The 23,496-nt window shown below is 49.1% G+C and overlaps 8 protein-coding genes across 8 annotated transcripts; 3 read left to right on the forward strand and 5 right to left on the reverse strand.

Annotated features, from left to right (window-relative positions):
• Positions 1-564: 564 nt before the first annotated feature.
• On the reverse strand, positions 565-2,184 carry N7458_012762 (putative MFS transporter; the record flags this gene model as incomplete). The annotated part of the gene is made up of 4 exons (XM_056916143.1): positions 565-916; positions 970-1,614; positions 1,671-1,932; positions 1,992-2,184. 4 exons carry the CDS (start codon positions 2,182-2,184, stop codon positions 565-567), a joined length of 1,452 nt encoding a protein of 483 aa, XP_056760897.1.
• Positions 2,185-2,940: 756 nt separating this feature from the next.
• N7458_012763 (uncharacterized protein) lies at positions 2,941-3,279 on the reverse strand (the record flags this gene model as incomplete). The annotated part of the gene is made up of 2 exons (XM_056916144.1): positions 2,941-3,113; positions 3,165-3,279. 2 exons carry the CDS (start codon positions 3,277-3,279, stop codon positions 2,941-2,943), a joined length of 288 nt encoding a protein of 95 aa, XP_056760898.1.
• An 844-nt stretch (positions 3,280-4,123) lies between these two features.
• On the forward strand, positions 4,124-5,751 carry N7458_012764 (NAD(P)/FAD-dependent oxidoreductase; the record flags this gene model as incomplete). Its single annotated transcript, XM_056916145.1, has 3 exons — positions 4,124-4,145; positions 4,262-4,803; positions 4,861-5,751. 3 exons carry the CDS (start codon positions 4,124-4,126, stop codon positions 5,749-5,751), a joined length of 1,455 nt encoding a protein of 484 aa, XP_056760899.1.
• Positions 5,752-5,996: 245 nt separating this feature from the next.
• N7458_012765 (uncharacterized protein) lies at positions 5,997-6,952 on the reverse strand (the record flags this gene model as incomplete). The annotated part of the gene is made up of 4 exons (XM_056916146.1): positions 5,997-6,182; positions 6,265-6,421; positions 6,478-6,585; positions 6,642-6,952. The coding sequence occupies 4 exons, from the start codon at positions 6,950-6,952 to the stop codon at positions 5,997-5,999; spliced, it is 762 nt and encodes a 253-aa protein (XP_056760900.1).
• A 562-nt stretch (positions 6,953-7,514) lies between these two features.
• Positions 7,515-8,782, reverse strand: N7458_012766 (phosphatase PAP2 family protein; the record flags this gene model as incomplete). Its single annotated transcript, XM_056916147.1, has 3 exons — positions 7,515-8,047; positions 8,119-8,639; positions 8,697-8,782. 3 exons carry the CDS (start codon positions 8,780-8,782, stop codon positions 7,515-7,517), a joined length of 1,140 nt encoding a protein of 379 aa, XP_056760901.1.
• A 5,563-nt stretch (positions 8,783-14,345) lies between these two features.
• Positions 14,346-18,092, forward strand: N7458_012767 (uncharacterized protein; the record flags this gene model as incomplete). The annotated part of the gene is made up of 3 exons (XM_056916148.1): positions 14,346-14,481; positions 14,532-16,069; positions 16,113-18,092. The coding sequence occupies 3 exons, from the start codon at positions 14,346-14,348 to the stop codon at positions 18,090-18,092; spliced, it is 3,654 nt and encodes a 1,217-aa protein (XP_056760902.1).
• Positions 18,093-18,928: 836 nt separating this feature from the next.
• N7458_012768 (uncharacterized protein) lies at positions 18,929-20,202 on the reverse strand (the record flags this gene model as incomplete). Its single annotated transcript, XM_056916149.1, has 2 exons — positions 18,929-19,139; positions 20,108-20,202. Coding segments are annotated over 2 exons (306 nt in total), but the record flags the coding sequence as incomplete, so codon positions are not given.
• A 1,839-nt stretch (positions 20,203-22,041) lies between these two features.
• Positions 22,042-22,913, forward strand: N7458_012769 (uncharacterized protein; the record flags this gene model as incomplete). Its single annotated transcript, XM_056916150.1, has 3 exons — positions 22,042-22,388; positions 22,451-22,680; positions 22,738-22,913. 3 exons carry the CDS (start codon positions 22,042-22,044, stop codon positions 22,911-22,913), a joined length of 753 nt encoding a protein of 250 aa, XP_056760904.1.
• Between the last annotated feature and the right edge of the window lie 583 nt (positions 22,914-23,496).

Here is a 23,496-nt window from a genome sequence, read left to right on the forward strand (position 1 = left end):
GCCTAGTAAACGGCCCCATATCCTCGAGCGCCAAAAAAAAAGATTTGGACTCACGGGGAATTGAACCCCGGACCACTCCCAAGCTCATACTGGAAGCAGAAGCTAACCAATGCGAAGGGAGTATCATACCCCTAGACCATAAGCCCAATCGATGTGGAGAATCGGAGAATAGTGATTCGAGATGGACTTGAGAATTTAATGAAAAGGAAGCCATTCCAGCAGGTCTGTGGATTCACGGGTGGATACTGTTCCATACAGGCATGTACTATTCGGTGAAGGATATAGATATTGTGAAGAAACAGCAATAAAACACACAACAGTTAATCAGAGCCTTGAATAAATAACTTGCTGGAAATTAACTTACCATAGGCTCATGGTCTGAAACGTAGTCACCCTGGAAGTCGCAACAATGTTTCAGATATGTACATCATGCGAATTAGAAAGAACAGTTTCCACAACTACTCAAAAAAATCCAGTACATCATGTTAATCATAAATTAAAAATTTCACAAGTACTCAAAAGAAATCCATGATTATCATTAAGTCATATACCAATCCTAATCAACTAGTAGAACCACCGGAAGTCGTCACTTGCAGGACCCTCATTCAGGTTCTCTGTGGGAATATCCCTTGCTTTAACGCTGACACCTTGCCTCCGGTCTCTCTTCTTATTATCAAACATCATCCACAGACCAAGAGCCAAAGTCAACAGGATTCCAGTTCCGCCAAATGCAGCAGTGGTAATTAGAGCTGGGAGATATTTGGGTGCATCCTGAGTGCGGAAGATATTGGAGCTGACGACTCCCATCAGATTGGCGACCGGGACAGCGATACTAGTAAGCACAACACGTCTTCCCTCGTTGGCAATGTTGTTGTTGTACCACGAGTCAAGGAGAACCGAAGGTGCCGATGTACCCCTGGAAAAACCGTTAGCGGGGTTTTAGAACATAAGAAGTATGATTGCACATACCAAACCATCATGAACGTAGCAAAGTATGCAACACTCAAGTCACGCTCAACATCAATGGCTGCGTAGATGATAAATCCAACAAAAGTGAACAGGAAGCCCAGTGCAATAAAGGGGAATCGCCATCTGGTCCAGTCACTGCAAAACGCGAGGATCAACAGCATTGCTGCACCGGAAACGTTGGGTGCCACCGTGTAGAGATTCGTCTTGACGGTGCTGTAACCAAGACGTTTGATGATGACTGGAAGGAAGAGTTGGACTCCCTGGAGCGGCACGCCAAGACAGATTTGAATGGCCAGAATGGCCCAGCTGGTCCAGTGCTTGAAGATTCGGAAGGCATCCCGGATATTCAGTTTCTCGCCCACGACAGAGGAACTGTCGATCTGGAGGCGCAGGTATGCAAGCTCCTTCTCCTGGGGAGTCAAGAAACTGGCTTCCGAGGCTGACCGGGGCAGATACCAGAGTGCAAAGAGGGCGAAGAGAACGGTGCCACTACCCTCAATCAGAAAGAGGTAGCGCCATGGTGCCAGGGGGCCGGTGTTGATGCGGAAGACACCGAAGGCTAGTAGGCCTGAGAATGCTGAGGCGATGCTTTGCGCGGCGTAGAAGATAGCTAGTCGACGGGCTAGTTCTCCTCGGCGGTAGAAACTATGATGATTGTTAGCTTTTGTTGTTAAGATATGAGCCAGTTATTACCAACTTACGTTGTCTGATAGTAGATAACCAAAGGGAAGAAAGCACTCTCCGCCATACCCAAGAACCAGCGGATAGCGAAAAGACCACTGAAGTTGTATACAGCCACCACCAGGATAGTGCACATCCCAAAGGTAATCATCATACAAGGGAGCACAATATTCGGTCCAAACTTCTTGCCTAGAAGGCCGAGGAACGGTGCAGTGAGGACGTATGGAACAAAGAAAATACTAAGGATCATGTTGTACTGGTTCCCCTTGAGATGGAGGGTTTCTTTCAAAACGGAGTGTGAGAAGCTATTATAACGATAGATGGCGGGATAGGTAGCTCACCGTCGAGACCGGCCGTCTTTGCATTTCCTAGGTTCGATTTGTCGAGACTGTTGAACAGGTACATGATTGCCAGGACGGGGAGCAAACGAAGGTCGAATTTCCAGACCAACGCCCGCTCCGCCCGAGGGTCGATCTCGACGCTGGCGATGGTTGTGATGGCATGGGGCTTGGAGGGCGATTCAGAGTCTGCCATATTTTAGGATATTGTATGATAGTTGCAGTCTTCGATCATCCTAGTGGAAATGCAACACCCCATATAACATTTAGTTTCTCGGAGTCTTATCGGCGCTCTTGCGGGGGGACAGTATGCATCACCTAATAACCGTTCCCGCCCCCAGATAAGCCATGGACGCCATGGGCTTGGCGATGTCCCACAGATAAGCGCGTGCCAATCGGGTGATGGCAAGAACCAGATTGAACCTTGTTGATCCAATCTTCGGCTGTGAGAAACGGTCAATCTCCGTCGCAAAGGAAAGTTTGGGAATAAATTCAACCACTGAAGATGGAATGATCGATATCGAAGTTTATGGCTTGCCGAGCAGACAAATCTACATTTGTTGAAAAGTAAGACATTCGATGGCTAAGTGGTTTGCACTCTATTCTACCCGAGCCGTACCCACCAACGGTTGTGAGGCCCTAGAGCTGATGTCGAAATCGACCGATATCGGGTCAACGCCTTCCCACAGACCGCGTGATTAAGACGCTGAAGGGCGCAGTGATTATTTTCTATTAAAATTCAAGATCGCTTTGAGGTTGAAGTTGGCAACGGGCGTGAAAGATGGAACGAAGGATGAGCTCTATGTCTCATTAAGTGTAGATACAGCATTTCCTAGTCCCAAGTATGCAAGTAAAAGAATCGTGCGCATGGCATACGATTTAGCTGGGCAGACGGGCGTAAATTCTTAGCTCCAAAAACTTCAATTAAGAGCGAAAAGATCCGAGACAAGACTTACCCATCGCAATGGTGGCTTCCCTCAATTGCTGGGTCCTTGCACCCACTGCTGCAAAGCTTAGGGTGGCCAACAATACCGGGGTTCGTGCAGTGGAAGAGAACATTCTTGACGTCTTCGTTCTCCAAGTCGGTTCCCTTCAAGACATCTTCTAAATCCGCTTCGGTGAAGCCTAATATGGGTTAACTAAAAGCCATCCGGGGTTGAGAAGCCCTCCACTTACCCTTGGATTCGATCAGGACATCGGAGCAGTAGTCAAAACTGGGGGTACACGACTTGTCTGCTAGGCCTGTCGAGACCAAGGCAAAAACAGTCAGGAGGATAGAGGAGAGTCTCATTTTGAAGCTTCGAGGCAGTAGATTTTGGATAGAGAGGCTGTCAAGTAAGACGTAGAGTTCTGAGCAGGCAGGAGATCAGCGACATTAAATGTTCCCCAGCTTCTTTCGCAATCCATTTGTGAGAAAAACAATCCTCTTGCATTCCTCTATCCGTGCCGAAAGCTTGGTCCCAACTCTTGCCCCGGAATGCGAGATGGCATGTAGCTACGCCATATTGCATACCAAAGCCGGTGAGATCGTAGAATTTCGGTCTCGCCATTTATTCTATCGGAATAATCGGCAAGTGAAAGAGTTCATATAACCCCTTTGGGAACAATGAGGAAATGACTCTGGAAGCTGAATGTCTTCGAGGCCTATGGAGACCTGTAGCAGCGTGGGGTACTCTCAACCACACGATGTTGTATGCAAGGGGCTTTCCTTTTCCCTATAAAGAACACCATGCCATAATCCCGCACGCGCTTCGATGTCCGCGGAAATAAGAAACGCCTCATGTTTGCGCTCATCAAGATGGGAGCTATGAGCAAGAATCCAGATGAGTTAAGGTGAGAAGGAGGAAGCACATGGTGAACTAAGCTGAAGAATGGCTAGCCCAGAACTACTCAGGTTATAGTTACCGGTGTCAACTGTCAAGGCGAACAATAACCGACAGAGATACTGTAGAGACCTCTTACCAACCGAGGCTAGTCAGATCCTAACTAGGCAGCTCTAGCCGCAGCAGGCACTATCGTATACACAAGATAACCCCGCACGTACTAGAAGTTCCGCACTTTAAATCAATCAACACACCTGGGTTCATTCTCATTTATACGTGTTGCTTATTATTATTCCAACCATATCCCTTATTATGGCATCTGACAAAGAGATTGGTAGGTCAACCCGCGACCCTGTGCCTCCTAGGCTTTCAAATGTTCGCAAGTCATTGAGACCGGCATATTATTGACGGCATTTGAAAGGAAGAATGTGGCTGACATATTGCCTACAGAGAGCCTCGTCACAGCGGATCCAGGCCTTCCTCGGCCAAATCCAACCCAATCATACTGGCAACATATCCCGCATCCTCTTGCTAATGTCCGGTCGGAGAGTCTGCCCAGCGAACGAGACTATGCTATCATTGGATCCGGCATCACGGGCCTTTCAGTCGCCAAGACTTTGCTAGAGAACCATCCAACTGCAACAGTGACTGTCTTGGAGGCTCGTACGCTCTGCTCTGGAGCGACGGGCCGCAATGGTGGTCAGATGGCTGCCAACGCAGGAGAAGAATATATGCATCTTGCTGAAGTTCATGGTCCTGAGATGGCGGGCAAGATTGCAAAGTTTACTCTAAGGAATTTAGAAAAGATGCAAGGGCTGGTAGAAGAGTATGATGCCGTTGAGACTAGCGAGATGCAAAGGCTGAAGAAATTGCGTGTCTTTATGACGGAGAGCAAGTTCGAGGATTTTAAGAAGAGCATTGCTCGTCTGGAAAAGGATCATCCTTCTATGAAAGGTATCTATACGATTATTGATGGCGATACTGTACTGAAAGTGAGGAATCCCGGTCCGTGATCTTACTCTGGATATGACAGCTAACAATTGTCACAGGGCTACGGAATCCATGGAGCTGCTGGTGGAGCCTTGCTCCCAGCCGGTACAGTATGGCCATATCGCCTGGTCACAAAGGTTTTCAGTGCCCTCTTGGAGAAATACCCGAGTCGACTGAACATCGAGACGAACACGGCCGTCGAAACTGTTGAACATGACGAGAAGATGCCAACGCCAATAACGTCTGTATTCCCTTATATACTGCGAACATCTCGGGGACCAATGAGAGCAGCCAGCGTCGTATATTGCGTCAACGGCTACAGTGGACATCTCCTCCCAAGCTTACGGGGGCGCATTCGCCCCTTCAAGGGGACTATGACAGTTCAAGATCCGGGTACTTCACTGCCTAATCAGGGAAAGTCCGTGTCATGGGGATTCCATTATCCACCTACCTACGACCCAGACACTCTTCGCCACGGCTACGGGTTATACTACCTTGGTCAAAGTGCCAAGACGGGGTATTTCTATTTTGGAGGGGAGAACACGCGCATGGATGAAGCTGTATCGGCGGATGATAGTTTCATTGCCTCGCATTCGGTGGCTCATCTTCGATCGGTTCTCCCGCGATTCTTTGGGAAAGAAAATCTGGCTTCTTGGAAGCTGATTAGTTCGTGGAGTGGAATTATGGGATTCTCATCGGATGGACTGCCTTTAGTTGGACGGCTTTCACCGGCTTTGACCGGCAGACTCGGGGAGGGAGAATGGATTGCTGCGGCTTTCAATGGGTACGGGATGGCCAATTGTCTGATGTGCGGCGAGGCGTTGGCCTTGATGATATTGGGGCAAAAAGTAGACGACTGGCTCCCTGGTGCTTACGATCTCAGTGACCACAGATTACGGAGCAGTTTAACTCTGCCAGAGGCTGTCAAAGCCTTGAGTGCAAAGTTGTGAGTAGCGCATATAGAGAGTGTCCCTAGGCTTTCTATTCAAGAAGAGACGATCGCGCACTTACCTAGGCATGTTTAATCATCCAGTATCCCACTTGCTACATCTGCAATTACGTTACCCTAAGAATACCCTTGATAACTTCATTCATAGTTTTTTATTAGATTCGATTGACGATATGGATATTTCCATAAAATCCCAGGTAGTCACGAGCCAAAAGTTCGACCGTTTCCATCATGCAGGAGGAACCTCTACCAGTCTACCTCTTTACCATCATACTGATTGATTCCCGGCCCATTCTCCCATCCCGAGACATGAATATTCACAAACTTCCCATTCTGGTGGGGTCCAGTTTGTCGCACAATATCAACAACCTTCTCAGCTCCCGTCTCAACAGGAAGATCTGCACGAGAGCTGCCCAGGTCGGTACGCAACCACTTTACAAGTCAGAAAGCAGTCAGTCTCACTTCAGCAGTTCCACCTCCAAGGTCTACGGTGCTCTTGATGTCCTAGACTTACTCCAGGTGTGACAGCCAAAAATGTGAATCCTTCAGCCTCGTATTGCTGGGCATACTGGACTGTCAACATGTTCAATGCGGCTTTGGATATCTTGTAGGCGGGCGTGGGGGATTGTCTGTAGACCTCGGCTTTTGCGAAGGAGCCCAACGTGGTCGATCTAGATCTTGTTAGCTGTTATTTATTCCGATGACGAAGGGACAGTCGGTCGCTGACATATTGGCGACTACTTTTTTCTCGCCCTTACGGAGTAGAGGCAGGAAGGCTTGTGTGACGTTATGCACAGATGTGACATTTGTGTGGAAGATATCGTTCAAATTGTCCCTAACACAACGTCAGAATCATCTTGTACGCAGAGTGCATGGATTTCAGTCACTTACATCCCCTCTAGTCCGTTAGGAACCCAATCCATCAGCCCGGCATTGTTGATGAGGTAGTCAAGTCCCTTGCCCTGCAACTTTTCCTCGACCAACTTAACCGCTTCTTGGATGCTGGACTTATTTGTGACATCCATTTTGACGAGCTCGACTCGGCCAGACGAGGCATTCACAATTTCTTTGAGTTGGGGCGAGTTGTCCTGGCGCGCGGTCGCGATAATCTTGCCTACCTGCGCGGCGGGCAGGGAGGCTAGGCGGGAAACAAGGGCCAGGCCGAGGCCACGCGATGAGCCGGTAACCAGGTAGGATGCCATGATCCTTCTGTAAATTATTATTAGGCTTTGGCTTCCGTCAAGTGTTAGTTGTTGTAAATAGCAGATTGAGGGTTCCCCGGATCTTGCCCTTTAATAAAGCTTCGGGTGTATGGCGTAAACGCAATCTCCGCCCTTAACCCCGTGCCGCTGTGAAGGCCGAGCATTATTAATTGACAGCCTTGTCGGCTCTTAGATATGCTAAGCTTACAAAAGAAGCGATTACAAATTCAAACCAGACATTTGCAAAGTGATGGTCTTGATTCTCCCTAGCTGAAACCCCAGGTAGTAGGTAGGGGATTATGGAGGCGGACGGATGATGTAGTTAGGATTGAAAGTAATCTTAATTAAGAATACCATATATAAGCAGTTGTATAGAACAAGATGAAAGATCATTTCTTTAGTCATGTATTAATCATGTCAGTGACAAGCCGTTGAGGGGGGGAAAGGGTCGAATGCAACTTTTTCCTATACCTTCCCATCTATAATGTACATTTATGAATATTTAGCCTCGGAAGCTCATGATACTTACAACGAGGTAAGAAGACGTCAATCAAGAACTCATTTACACCCTTTCGTCGGCAGTGGCTTCGTCGGGCTGCTCTTGCATCGGGATGTTCTCAACATCATGTACAGGCTCTGTATGACCAGAGCCATTGAAGAACTGGGCATCCTTTTCCTTTCGCGAATACGTCCAGCTGTCCGTTCCCAGGGAGCTGGGGAATCCAATACCCCGAACGAAGGCCCTGCGGGAGCCTCGAGGACCCCACGCCCAGCCCGCTCCCCGCTGGATGGGCAGGTGGTACATGCGCATCCCAATGTAAGCGAAGAAGATTCCGATGATAGCGCCGCAGATGATATCGAATCCGTGATGCCGGAAGTTGAACCACCGAGAAGATGCGATGAAAAAGGCTACTGCGGTTGGGAAGAAAGCCAGGATCATCAGCAGCACGGGAGGTGCTGCGCCGCGCGTGCGAACAGAGGTGCGCTCGTCGCTATAATCATCCCCTTCGACGGGGAATTGAGGCAGGTAGGGGAATCCAACGGAGAGTTTGGCAGCGAGCCAGAGGGTCAGATAGCCGAGTCCGGCGAAAGAGACTGGATAAACGTTGAGTTAGCGATCATTCTTCCCCCGTGCTGAAGCCCTGGGATCCAAATTCAATACTCACGGGATGAATGCCCACTGGGGAAGCTGGAGAACCCATCCACCCGCAGGTTATACCCTTGTTCCCGGCAAATCTTCCAGTCCACCAAGACCGGAGCACCAGCGAGGCGCTCACCAAGACCGCCGACCGCATACTCAGCAATCTTCTTCACGTCCGGGTTACACCGCGCCAGCAGATCCGGTCGCGGCTTTCCCATTAACGTCTTCAATCCCTGTGTCGCCATCCAGGCACCTGCCAGAGCAAGTGCCAGACCCATCCAACCCGCATTCCATTCCCAAAACTTGCGTCGCAGCAGCTGCGATCTGGACACCGTGGGGCCTCCAACGGCAGCTGTGCCGGGGATGAGGAGCGCAGCTCCAAGGATGATGATCACGGCCGGGGCTAGCACAGAGACGAGGACCAATGTTGCGGTGGAGACGGTTTCGTGCTCGGTGAAGGGGAAGGAGATGTCTGGGTCGGTCAGGGAGAAGGGACGCTGGTTGGGGTCCTGTTTGTAAAATCCATAGCCAATTAGGGCGACACCGCTGGGGGAATTAGTCAGTTGAAAGGTTCATGCCGGGTAGGAGGCTCGAGAAACGTACATGATGAAGATCCAGTCGATGATATACGACAACACCAGTAGCTTGGAGATGTGCGCGATCGCGCCCTTGGGGGATATGGGGCCCATTTCCCTAGCACTCGTCGACAGAGTGCGCTATGCAGCTCCTCCTTGTGATCGTTTGAATATATGCTCGCGAATGTAAGTCCGGTGTCTCGTCCGAATCGATTAGAATCGGCGATACGCGCACGATCGAGTGACGTCGTTGGGCGCGTGCTCCAACTGGCGTGTTGGAGGCTGCGGGCGCTAAGAAATGAACCCTGAATGAGCCCCGAATGGAGGGGAGTGGTGTGCCGCGCACTTGGCAACGGTCGCAAAAGAGCCTCGAGTGGATTGTAAGGACCCGGCGAGCAAAGTGAATGGAATCGGTCGAGAGAATTAAGAGAATATTACTTCAGAAGGGAGTACTCCGTAGAACAAAGGGGAAAGAAAACAGTCCACAGGGAGGGTCCCAAGCCAAACCAACAAAAGGTCCCTTTGGGTGATCGATTTCCTTTTATTGACCATTAATAATCAGATCATCCTGCAGCAGAACTCAGTTAATTAACTCGGTCGTCCAATAAACCGACTGCAGTGACCTCTTGCAGGCTCAGCAAAGCCCCCTTTGGGGAATGGATTTCCCTCTATTTTTAAGGTTTGCTGACGCCAAGCGGCGTGGCTGAGTCGAGCTCTCTCGATTGAGCATCGCTCCATGGCCTACTCCAATAGGACCACCGCAAAACTCAGGTCGATGGTGGACCTTGTAAACGCCCTGGATTCTGTTTCGCTGAAGAAGAAATTTGGGTGCCTAGGGTCGACTGAGCACAATGCTTGGGTCGCGTCGTGTTGTACTGTATAGTGGTTATGACAAGAATAGTGATCTCGCCCGAGGGTTGCCTATTCAAACATCTTCTTAGTGCCTATGAATAGGAATGATAAGACTCCAGAGGAAACACTACCAGTACTTTCCATAAGTCCATATACGGCCTACTCGCGGTCCTGCACTACACGTGGTAGGCCTACATACATCGAGATTTGAATCATATCGCTATAGGAATCCTGATTCATCCGTGTCTAGTAACGATTCGCTTGTTGCTGACTTGACTATCAGAATCATGCCCCTAGCTGGATAACTACACGGTACCGTATTGCGCTTGCGCATTGTATCACGTTGAGCCAGCAGAATTGAAGGTTTCGGCGAATGAGCTTGAAAACACTCGTTAACGTCGTAGGCCCTTTGCCGCGAGGTGTCCCTGGAAAACCCCCTTTTCTATTGTCAAGAACGTGGGCCCAGTTTCATTACATTGACACTCTACTCCGTAGAGAAAAGTTATTTATACACTATCTACATGTAAATCACGGAAAGCCTAGACCGAGGTCCTCAGCGATCCTTACTAGCACTACTAGATAGGGCAGTACTATTAACTAGTTATCTAATTATACAGTTAATAATCGTAGATTATACTAAGTTCGATAAATATACTAGCCTGGGCTTGACCTATAGGGCCAACTTCATATCTGAAGACTCCGTTTCAGTCAAGTTCGACAATGCGTGCTTCGGCTCGATGATGTACGAGGTCACCTGCGGAAGTCGATACGAATTCTACGTTGTACCCGAAATAGAGGCCGATCTAGATGACGATCCGGAGTCCAAGACATTTAGGCGTGGCCAACTGCTGAGAAACTTCCAAATACGAATAATGTGTTCTTGGGGGATATCATCAGGAGATGCTGGGATGGGGACGGATTTCTCACGATGTAGGAAGTTTGTCACGCCTTGGATAATGCCGATCAAAAGCCAGCGAGCGGCCTTAAAGGCCTCTGGAGACGCAGCGAAAACAAAATTGAATTGGCGACAACAATCATTTTCGCCGTTCTCATCGTTCCACGGCTTCGTTTTCCGTGGCGACGATATCCGCCGCTCTGCCCTCGTACAGACATTGATTTCATAATCTCCTTCCTGTAATCTAGCCAGAGTCAGAAGCCCCAGACAATTCGGAGCGAATTCGAGTAGGTGCGGCTGCCAAACCCACCCCGCGCGTATCAGGCATCCGTATTCCTATACACGTCCGGAAGCTCAGGAGCTGAGTTCAGAGTGAAGATTCAGCAATTCTATTAAACCATGCATTCTGCCATGAGAGATCTGATAGTCGAGAGGGGAAATCTGCTGGAAGCCCGCATCAGCACCGGCTGATGTTATCCTGGAAGATGCGTTCTTGGCCCCAGAAACCGTCAAGCTCAACAAGACCGACTTTGCCTTCTGCGACTACAGTTCATTAGAATCAAAGTACTTCTCCGGAGATACTACATTTGTGTGCGACTACAGTGATACAATTTCTCGATGGGAACCCGGCGACGCTTCTTCTCGATCGAACTCTAGCGCGCCTTCTCCGGGAGCAGAGCACGACAATTTAGACCGAATCGCCAATATCTCCCTGGGTGTGATCATGCACTAAAATAGAAAGGAAAAGCCAAGACATGGGATGGGAAATCAAGTAAGTAGGTACCTAGTCGCTCCCAGACGATATCTTCGGAGAAGTAACTGGAAGAGCTGCCAGATCATGCTGGAAATATATATATTGACTCGAGAACCTTTACCATTAACTAGCCGAGCTACAATGCTCTCGCAATGTACCCCGAAGAATCTATCGTACCAATTATAGACCTGTGTATTGATACTATTGTGCTTTGCAAACGCTCGTGGCGATGTGTTACAGTCGGAGTCGAAAACAGTTTCCCCTTTGTGCACACGCGAATTGTTTCTCGGACCCTACTATGCAGCGCCCTAATCTACATTAGGCTTGGCGGTAGATCCCTTGGTGCTAAGAATAGAGGCCGTTTTTTTACAGGACGAAGGTACGGCGTAAAATACAGTATTCGACAGTACACCATTACTTGCGACCTCGCTGCCCCTCCCGGCGAAGTTGTAGACCTTCCAGGTTCCATGCGCCTCTTCTCACCATTACTAAGAATCGCGGAAAGGGCCCTCACGATATGGCACGGAGACTTCCCATTTCAAAGCTACACTTTATTCATGATATGATCCAGAGCCAGTCACTAACCACGTCTCAAATGGCTGATGCAGCTGAATGCAGCGACCGTACAATTAAAAATGTTCGCAGGAACTTGCGGCTGTTTGGAAGCGTCCACGCCCCCTCGAATCGAATTGGCCGGAGACGAAGCATAACACCGCCTATGCTAGAATCTCTCTGCGACTATCTACTCGAAAAGCCCGGTCTTTATCTCGATGAGATGGTCATCTTTCTATGGGATGAATTTCAGACGCTGGCAACCACTTCTAGCATCAGGAGGGCCCTCGCTTCTAAAGGTTGGTCCAAAAAGACCGCTCGATAGAGGGCTAAAGAACAAAGTGCCGATTTGCGAGTTATATCTTCACAATTTGTCGGACTTTCAGTCATATCAACTTGTTTACGTTGATGAATCTGGATGTGATAAACGAATCGGGTTTAGACGGACAGGTTGGTCACTACTTGGCGTGGCCCCTGTGCAAGTCTCACAATTTCACCGCGACGAGCGGTATCAGATATTACCTGTATATGCCCAAGATGGAATTGTGTCCTCTCGAGTCTTTCGTGGCGCTACGGATGCTACATTGTTCGAGAACTTTATCGACGAGCTTCTTCATCATTGCGGAAGATGGCCAGAGCCTAGATCTGTACTGGTCATAGACAATGCGTCGTTTCACCACACTGAGCGGATTGGGTAGCTATGTGCAACCGCGGGAGTAAAACTGGATTATCTGCCACCCTACTCGCCTGACCTGAACCCTATTGAAGAGTTCTTCGCCGAACTCAAGGGCTTTATCAGACGCAACTGGAGCTACTTCGAAGAAGATCCCTATCGAGAATTTGGCTCTTTTCTCGAATGGTGTATTGATAAGGTTGGCGCAAAAGAAGCAAGTGCTCGAGGCCATTTTCGGCACGCGGGGGTGACGGTAGAAGAGGAGCAGTGAATTTTCTAGTCATTTTAGGGTCAAAAATGAACTTCACTTGTTTAGTTATTTTGTTCAATTTAGGGGATTTCCAGCAAAAGAACAGAGAATAGTATGGCCCTTGGCCTGTACAGCCGAGTGCAAAACTAGCTTCAAGCACTTGTGAGGGCGTCTCTGGCCTAGACACGCTCGAGTGATATCATCGGCAAACGACCGCTCTGGTCAGTTGTCGGCTGTTGCAGGCGAACAACTGCTTCAACGGCTCCTGATGGCGTAAGCCCCAACTAATAATCACTCTCTTTTAGGCTGTCGTTACGGTAGGCCTAGGAAAATGAGACCAAATTCTCTCTTAGCCATGATGATTACGGCGTTCCACAAAGCATGGCGCTTGACCCGGTGGGACAATATGCACCGACACCTAGCAACTTCCGTTGGTCACCTAGCTCCCCGTCCGACATAAGCTGCTCCAACGTCGACCCCATACCCCCCGATCGATTACTCCGTACGCCTCTCATTAACAAACTGATTCGCAAAAGAATGGTCTTCCATTTGCTCCAGTTCAGTGATTGGGAGGCAGGTCGAGCATATGACGAAGATCCACCGGCTAGTATGCACTACTTGAACGAGTGGAAGGTCTTGCTCGATAATAGGACAGTGGCGAAGGATACAAAAAAAGATCTGGTTCTAGCTCCTCGATTTCACTGGAGGCTCTTTTTGAGACCAAAGCTAAAGGAGCCCACTTGCACGGAAGTATCCACACCGAAAACTTGATGGCGAGGCCAGCAAGATTGAGTACCGCGGTGTGGGCGGCGCAAGCCACGGGTACAACTGGTTCTGATACTGCTGGCTGTGCTGGAAACGGGAAATCTGGACAGGTGCCACCCCGCGTGGAGACCAGCCAGTTCTCCTGAAGCCAGCCCGTTTATCATAGCCTGATTTGTCTATGAAGACCATGTGGTACGAGCGGAAATCTGACAGCTGATACAGATAATGGTCTCTCAAATCCGCATTTCGTTCTTGTGCCATTCGTCGAGCCACCTTTTTGGTCTAATCTGCGATCGAAGGGCTCGGCCGATAGTGTACGTAGATAAGAGCAGTTCGAATTCGTCATATAGAAAGTCTGCCATTTCGTCCAAGTATAAATCCGGTTTCTCTAGCAAGTGGTCGCATAGCGCTTGGAGCATGAAGGGTGTGATTACACGAGGTTAGCCACCGAGGATCTGAACATTCGTAGGTTGTTACTGATGGTTATGATCGAACGTTTGCTGCAGCCAGCCGCTTCGGCCATTTGCGAAGATAGTCAGCAATTTGCTGTCAATCATGTCGTGGATCATCACAAGCTGGGAGGGGGCGAGTCGAGGCGCCATGATGGTCTCTGTCACGTTGTCAACCGAAGAAGTTAGTGAGGTGTGGCCCAAGGTCGCCATGAAACGGAGATGGGTCTCGTTCGGTTCGGGCCGACAGTCGACCCGACAATCAGCATCCGCTGGGTTGGGATTCATTAGTTAAGAGATCACATGATTAGTCATGTTCGCGCCTGAAGTGCACTCTGCATCGCAGCCTTGCAGCAAGCTCCTAAGCTTACCCTCTTGATCTCCCCGGACAGGCCTGACCTATAATCCCGAACCCAATTTCCACATTTCAATCGCTTATCACACCTACCTTGGTTAGGATACCGGCTTTTATACCGTGTTCATCCAAATGGATGGAGTTTCCTCGGCTGCGAGCGTAATCGCTACGGCCGATTATGCGGTCTCATTCCATGGCTCTAATTCTGGACTTCAGGTGGGGATTAATAATGGACCGATCAATGCCGAGTTCCATCTTCTTCCCTCAAGTAAGATTGACAAACTTCCTTAGTAGTAGATCTCCCTAACGATTATATAGGTCTCGAGAAGCTACCCTTCGCACACGGGGCTGCGTTAGATTCATATGCGGATCAATATGATGACGAATGTCTCGAAGGTACAAGAACCGATATACTACATAAAATCAGCGAGTGGGCTTTCTCACCGCACGAGAGAGCTATATTTTGGCTGCAGGGGATGGCTGGGACGGGGAAATCCACAATATCCCGGACTGTGGCAAAATCACTCAATCAGACCAACCATCTAGGAGCCAGTTTTTTCTTCAAGAGGGGCGAAGAAGGCCGAGATAACGCGAAAAAGATCTTTCCGACACTGGCAAAGCAACTAATGCTCAGAGTCTCTGGGATGAGGTCGGGGGTACAAAAGGCACTCGATCACGACCCTGAAATTGCGTCAAAATCGCTCAAGGAGCAATTCGAGCAACTACTCCTCCAACCGCTACTCAATCTCGACCAAGTTGGCGAATGCCCTCAGACCGCCGTTATTGTGATTGATGCGCTAGACGAATGTGACCATGATCAAGATATCCGAATCATAATTCGACTACTACCTGGTCTACAGAGGGTGAAGGCAATTCGCCTTCGGATCTTCTTGACTAGCAGGCCTGAACTCCCAATCAGGCTCGGCTTCTCGGAGATCGCAGATCATGAATATCAGGATTCAGCTCTTCATGAGATACCGGAAAAAGTAACGGAACACGATATACGTTTATTCTTACAAGACCGATTTACGAAGATCAAACACGACAGAAATATTTTGCAAGATTGGCCCGGGGATGACATCATCCAAGAATTGGTCACGATGTCCGTTCCACTGTTTATTTCGGCTGCTACCGTGTGCCGTTACATCGAGAAATCAAAACTGGAACCCAAATCACTTCTCTCAGATCTCCTAGCGAACCAAGCTAAATGTGTATCGAGAATGGATAAGACGTATCTTCCAATCCTGGCGCGGGTATTAGCCGATCAAGAGAGTGATAAGTCGGAGCAGCAGCAGCTCCAGCAAGAGTTTCAGGATATAGTCGGTGTTATTATCCTTCTTGCCGTTCCGCTTTCTATAAATACGCTCTCGCTCTTCCTTAGGATCGAAGCAGACCATATCAGCAATCTATTGGACTCATTCCGATCGGTGTTTAGCATTCCCGGTGACCAAGACCAGCCTGTCAGGATTCTACATCTGTCTTTTCGGGATTTTCTGGTCCAGTCTGGAGCCAATTTTCATGTGGATGAGCCAAGAAAGCACAAAGACATTGCTAAGTCCTGTCTCAAAACTATGCGGAGTCGTCTACAGAAAAATATCTGTAAACTGGAAGGCCCCGGCACACGAAGGGGAGACGTCGACCCTCAATATATCCGCCAATATCTTCCGCTAGAATTACAATATGCTTGTCGCTACTGGACACACCATCTCGAAAAAAGCCAGGCTTTATCTTCCGAGATAGATAATGTGCTGCTATTCCTCCAGAAGCATTTTCTGCACTGGGTGGAGGTGATGAGCCTGCTAGGTTCTATATCGGAGGTGGTAGGTATACTTAGCCTCCTTAATACGGTTATACCAGTAAGTTATCTTGCAGATAACCTTATTTTATTTATACTAACAGATACAGAGCGACAAAAATTCTTTACTATCGGATTTCCTGCATGATGGAATGCGTTTTGTTCTCAAAAATCGCCAGATAGTTGATATAGCGCCACTTCAGATATATTATGCAGGGCTAGTATTTGCACCTCGAATGGCAGTAATCCGTAGAGAGTTCCAGTCGGAGCTTCCTAATTGGATATGCCAGTTCCCCAAAGTTGACGATAGATGGAGTGCAGAATTACAGACTCTCGAGGGCCATTCGGATTGGGTTTACTCAGTAGCCTTCTCGCCCGACGGCCGACTGCTGGCGTCCGGCTCTGGTGATAATACCGTGCGGCTCTGGGACACAGCGACTGGCAGCCTGCAGCAGACTCTTGAGGGCCATTCGGACGTAGTCCGCTCAATAGCCTTCTCGCCTGATAGCCGGCTGCTGGCATCCGGCTCTGGTGATAATACCGTGCGGCTCTGGGACACAGCGACTGGCAGCCTGCAGCAGACTCTTGAGGGCCATTCGGACGTAGTCCGCTCAATAGCCTTCTCGCCTGATAGCCGGCTACTGGCATCCGGCTCTAGTGATAATACTGTGCGGCTCTGGGACAGGGCGACGGGGGGCCTGCAGCAGACTCTCAAGGGCCATTCAACCTGGGTTTACTCAGTAGCCTTCTCGCCTAACGGCCGGCTGCTGGCGTCCGGCTGTAGCGATGAGACTGTACGGCTCTGGGACACGGCAACGGGCGGCCTACAGCAGACTCTCAAGGGCCATTCGCACGAGGTTCTCTCGGTAGCGTTCTCACCAGACGGCCGGCTATTGGCGTCCGGCTCTGGCGATAACACTGTGCGGCTTTGGGACACAGCGAAGGGCGTCCTACAGCAGACTCTGAAGGGCCATTCGAACTCGGTTTACTCGGTAGCCTTCTCGCCCAACGGCCGGCTGCTGGCGTCCGGCTGTAGCGATAAGACTATACGGCTCTGGGACACGGAAACGGGTGGCCTACAACAGACTCTCAAGGGCCATTTAGCCTGGGTTCTCTCAATAGTGTTCTCACCAGACGGCCGGCTGTTAGCGTCCGGCTCTTGCGATAACACCGTGCGGCTCTGGGACACGGCGACGGGCGGCCTACAGCAGACTGCCAAGGGCTATTGGGACTGGGTTCTCTCGGTAGCCTTGCTCTGGAACATAGCGACTGGTGGCCTACAGCAGACTCTCAAGGGCTTTCCGGACTGGGTTATCTCGGTAGCCTTCTCGCCTGATAGCCGGCTGCTAGCATCCGGCTCTAACGATGGCACCGTGCGGCTCTGGGACACAGCGACGGGCGGCCTGCAACGGACTCTTAAGGGCCATTCAGACTTAGTCCGCTCAATAGCATTCTCGCCTGATAGCCGGCTGCTGGCATCCGGCTCTGGTGATAACACCGTGCGGCTCTGGGACACGGCGACGGGCGGCCTGCAGCAGACTCTTAAGGGCCATTCGGACTCCGTTAACTCAGTGGTCTTCTCGCCCGACGGCCGGCTGCTGGCATCTGGCTCTAACGATAGCACCGTGCGGCTCTGGGACACGGCGACGGGCGGCCTGCAGCAGACTCTTAAGGGCCATTCGGACTCCGTTAACTCAGTGGTCTTCTCGCCCGACGGCCGGCTGCTGGCATCTGGCTCTAACGATAGCACCGTGCGGCTCTGGGATACGGTGACGAGAGGCCTACAAGAGATTTTGGGGGCCAATGCAACTGTCCACAAACTTAAGTTTTCTCGGGATGGCTCATATCTCATGACCAACTGCGGCACTTTCAACGTTCAGCCAGGGCACGGAAATCATACTTCTAATTCAATTTACAAGAGCTCAGCGATCTCCATTAAGCAAGAACAGTGGATTAACCTCAACGGCAAAGATGTACTATGGCTTCCTCCTGAGTTTCGACCTAGCTGTTTTGCGATAAATGGGGGCTCTCTTGCCTTAGGCCACGCATCAGGGCGGATTTCTTTTATACGATTTCGTATCTAGTTAGCAGTTATTGATTTCTGCTCTCATACCTTTCCTATTTTCCAATCTCTTTGTCAAAAAAAGACCTGGGAGAAAACAGAATTTATATCGTCCACAGGGCTAATAGAATGTGGCATCAAATTACACTAGGTTCCAGACTTCATACAGCCTAATGTGTTGTGGTTTGCCACAGTTCTAAATGGCTTAGTCAGTGGCTCGACCTGATGTTCCACACCAGCGAATAAAGAGTAGTCGTCACACCCCACTAAACAGTACTTATCTTGCACACTAAAGCCTTGGCAGTGGGGCGTTGAATCATGAAAAGAAAGTAAAACGGTGAAGCTGCTTTTGCACTTCCCTGTAGAAGCTGCCTTATTTCAAAGAGTAATTCATAGATGGTTCGGCCCGGCGCGCGGAAGGTGGATAAAAAGGTGGGGTTAGGCAAACCGCAGAAGCAAAAGTCTTCCTGGCACCTGACACGGCACGTGATCAATATACGGTCTAGCTATAACGGATATTTATTGCTGCTACAGATTTTCTTTAGCTCTCAGGAAATGATACTTCAAACATATATCGGCCAAAGAAAGGAAGACTGGAAACAATCGACGTACGAAGCCAAAAACAATGTGATGTGTTGAGTGTCTTAGGCTGGCTTCTTCGCGGCGCCGGGCTCAAAATGACATATCACCTTGGTCAAGTAGTCACGACGCTAAATAGATTCAGCGAACTATTAATACTTATTACTCATCAGGAATATATCCAACGCAAGTAAAAAAAAGCCAGAGCCACTCCCAATGCCAACATGATTTGTTCTACATCACTTCAACAACAGGTGCCGTTTTCTTCACATTCTCAACCTAGTCACGAATATTCTCCACAAAACTTCGGGCAATTCCGGGTTTGATCCCCTTGCCAACAAAGAATTCTAGGTTTTGGTCCTTATAGATGTGCTTAAGGTCAAAGCCATCTGATAGCGTTACGTCACAGGCTTGCCGAAACGCTGCTTTTAGGGCATCATCCTCGACACTCGAGGCAAGCCACTTACCGTATTCTTTGATAGCCGCGTCTCTGAAACCCGGAATGTGTAGTGGCCCTATATTATTCAAGCGTGCCGACTCAGCGGCCGCTTTGGGAGCCGTAATGTCTAATCCAGAAGGGTATGATTGCGACGGTAAAACATTAATGTTGATAGGAGGATAGGGTGCCCCGGCCGCAAGGATATTTCCTCCCTTACGCTTTTCTTTCTCTATTCTCTGCTGCTCCTCCATGTATAACTCTTCCCTGATGTCATCGGGGACGTCTTTGTGCGTCTCTAGAACGCCACCCTTTTCGACGTAGGTAACCAACCGTCTAAGATGATATGTGCGGAGTTGATAATGCTTTTTCCCTATTGGATCCAGCCAGCAGTAAGGACTAAGGTAGCAGGAAGCCGAGGCACATTTCATCGGATTATAAACACGGCGCTAAATTGATTATTTCCCACAGGCATTCTCTTCAGCATCGAGCTATATATCCCGATCATCGAGCATTCTCTTTGTATCGGAGGATTTACCTCTCTTCTCTCCTCGCCGACCGGCGGCTAGAGAAGAGCGATCCTCCATATAGTTAAAGCAGATATTTAGTCTGAGTTTCTTTCCGTGATAGAACAGACCAGACTATATGTAGAGCTTTTTTCGATAGCAGTCCAATTAATATTAAGCTTGTCGAATTGCTTAGTGAGGTCACGCTAAGAACGATTATTTACAGACACAATAATTGCAGTATCATCAGCTCTTACCCTTCGGTCGGCAGAGACTTTTCCTCGGAGAACATTCTCTAGGTTTCTTTTCAAGGTCTCTTCCTAGAAGGCATTTGGGGCCAGAACCACGTCCTCTTCTGTATCTTTTGCGACAATCTTATTGTTGACTATAACTCGCCACTCTATTAAGTAGTAGATACAACTTGGCGGGTCTTCATCGTAGTTTCTTCCCTCTTCCCACTTGGACAGTTAAAGTAGCTTGAGGGTATTTGTCCGTAGCTAGCCTGCTGGCTCGAACCTAGTCTCAGGTATACTTAACCGGTCGGGGCTATACGTGGATCGAGTATCGTAGGGGCTGCGAAAGTACCCTAGGGTGGGGGCATACTGCCAGTTCTATTCCCATAGTTCGAGTTCTTCAGGCTGGGACACGCTATCGTTGTGGTACAGACTTCTAGTCATATCTAATCTCAATCAAACTCGGCAAGACCCGTCAGCCCATGCGGGGTTGTCAGCTTTCCACAAACGCTGTGAACAAATGATAGTTGTAGGAGAGCAGCCATCAGAATAAACAAGACGGATGTTCTCCTACCAGAGTTAGCCCTCCACAGCAGTAGTGCAGCTTTCTTTGATATACAGTAAAATAAACGATAGTAAACGAGCGACAGTAAGCGAGCAACAGTAAACGAGTGACAGTAAACGAGTGGATGAAGGCTTCGGGCTTGCTGAAGGAGGAATGAGAATGTGAACGACCTCGCCACGTCTCCAGATCTTCTACCCCATAGGGTGGTACTTTTGCTTGGAATATTCTCCGCGATTCCACGGAGAATTACAGTATCTTACAATAAGTCATTCAGCGAAACCGCTTGATACGATACAACTAAGCAGGGATTATTTCTAGAGTAACCCAATACAGATTAGGGCCCTTTGAGATAGGGTCTAGGAAACAATTCGTGTGTGCAAAAAGGGGAATCTGTTTTCGACTCCGACTGTATACATTTTGGGTTGCTCTAGGTTCTGGGATCAACCAAAACTGCACCGTTCCCGATCAATTGGGGTGCAGAATTTAAAAATCGTTCATTTAGCAAAAATTCTAATCTCCTAATATAGAACTGGGCTTGTGGTTTAGTGGTATAATACTCCCTTAGCATGGGAGTGGTCCGGGGTTCGATTCCCCGCGAGTCCAGCTTAGCTTTTTGACCTTTTTTGGTCCTTAATGGATCCTCGGAATGCCAATTCTTCGGTACGATTGACATTGGCGACGCTAGAGCCATAAGCGACTAGCGCGAGGGTAAGCTTGTCATCCAACGGCTTCCACTGCTATTTGGTCTCATTAGGATCTTCCTCCTGGTGGTTTTCTATTTGACACATGAATTTTTGCTGGTACAGCTATTTTGACAGATATTCCCCTCTACAAACCCGATGAATTGCAAGTACCAGCAACTTCAGTTTCGTTCGCGGCCTGTCAAAGAATATTGGGGGAGGGGGTTAGACGCTGGCGTCCTAATGGAGATCAAGTTCAAACTTCCTAAGTGAAAGTACTGAGAAGAGCCTGCACCTTTGCGCCATTCAGTATCTGGCAATAAAAACACAGATAATTGAGAGGTCAAAGCTCATGGCCATCGGACTCTTTGCTTACGAAGCCTAAACTCCCCACCAGTAGGGCAGGCAGTAGGAACGTGCCAGCTTTGTGTGTGGTGCGAAAAGTACGAGACATACAACGGTCTCTTGAACATTCAAATTATGCGGCAGCAGGGTCAGTGTCATTGACATATCTCGTTATTTCCCTGCTCTATGACGTAGGAGACTAACCCATAGGTTAATGATCCGCCATCTGTGGGGACTCCGAACATCCGTGGAACCCTGCCCATTCGTGGATCAGCACGTCTATGGGTTGCGCTCAGCTAGCCCCGAGATCTAATCCGAAGAGTTTCTTTGTCGACCGCAACTTTTGGTATGCATCTAAATCTTTTGGATGGATGATGAGCTCCACTGTTCTTGCAGCTCGACCAACCATGGGCTCTTCTCAAGGGTAGTGTGATGCAAGACGGCGTGAGGTAACCAGATGGTCTGCGCAACGCACCAGAGAATCGGGTGTTGCAGAGGTATTTAGTCAATGCTGCACTACCCTCAAATGTATCAATCCTGCATTGTAATTCGCCATACTGCATCTTCTCTCATTGCAGAACCTACTTCTGTCTGTATTCTATCCGGTTTCTACCCATATCAAATACGATGGCACTGAATGGCAAGGTCGCTTTGATCACCGGAGGTGTCAAGAACCTTGGAGCCGAGACGGCACGCGAACTTGCAGGAATTGGTGCGAATCTGGCCCTTCACTATAACTCTGCGAGCAGCAAGAACAGTGCGGTCGAAGTGGAAGCCGAGTTGAAGCAGAAGCACCCAAACTTGAAGTTTGCGTTCTACCAGGGCGATCTGACTTCCGCGGCTGCCGTGGACAAACTGTTTGACTCAGTGCTCAAGGATTTTGGCAAGATTGACATTGTGGTCAACACGGTGGGCAAGGTGCTGAAGAAGCCGATCACCGACATCTCGGAGGAGGAGTATGATACCATGTTCGCGTAAGTTCGAAGCCTTTGCATTATGAACATTAGATTCCAAGTTGACTCGTATACCGGTGAAGAATCAATTCCAAGGCGGCATTCTTTATTCTGAAAGCAGCAGGCCGCCATATCTCTGATGATGGCAAGATCATCACCATCGTGACTGCTCTGCTGGGCGCTTTTACCGGATTCTACACCTCCTATGCTGGGTCGAAGGCGCCCGTGGAACACTTTACCCGCGGTGTTTGCAAGGAATTGCAGGCCCGACGTGTGAGTGTGAACAATGTGGCACCAGGCCCGATGGATACGCGTATGTGATGCTAGCTGATTGTCAAGTATAGACGAGGCTGGTGCTGACCCAAGGCAGCGTTCTTCTATCCCCAGGAGTCCCCTGAAGCGGTCGAATTCCACAAGAGCAATGGCATGGGAAATAGATTGACTATGGTCCAGGACATTGCCCCAGTGATTCGATTCCTGTGTACTGACGGCGCGTGGATCACTGGTCAGACCATCTTTGCAAATGGCGGGTATACAACTCGCTGAAGGATGAGAGGGATATCCTGCGATCGGACAGAATAAGTAATGGAGGTGAATATCATCTATCTATTGCTCAAATTTAGATAGCCACAAGTATCAGAGAGCAATGATGTAGCAATTGAAAAGGAACGCTCCAGGGGGATTCCGCTGGGTGAAGCAAAGGGACAATGGAGGCCTGGAAGTTCAGGCTCCCAAGTATTTCTATCACCTGATGTCACCTGCCCAGGCTCTTGCCCTATTACTGAGCCCTACTTTCCTCATTGGGATCGCCGTCCCCCTTCCAAGTCACCTGACTGAGCTGCCCGCCCTAAACCCAAAGTAGAAACCCGACGGTGACATCAGTGCCCGCCTCGTTTTGGACGGCGTCTCAAGTACTTTTTTTTCTGGCGGAGGGACCTCATGACAACAGCTTCCACTAAGAGAGCAGAAAGCCAAAACTTCCTCTTTCGTCACTCCCCCCACTCGATTATCAACCATCTTTAAATCAAGTTCCAATTGCCACTGTTTTACCCCCCCTTCAAAAGCTGCCAACAGGTCTATCCGGGTCTGTGACGAAATACCTTTGGTAACCTCCCCACTTCTGCTTTGT

This window comes from Penicillium daleae (assembly GCF_028827525.1).
Source record: "Penicillium daleae strain IBT 16125 chromosome Unknown utg000009l_segment0_segment0, whole genome shotgun sequence".
Lineage (NCBI taxonomy): Eukaryota > Fungi > Ascomycota > Eurotiomycetes > Eurotiales > Aspergillaceae > Penicillium > Penicillium daleae.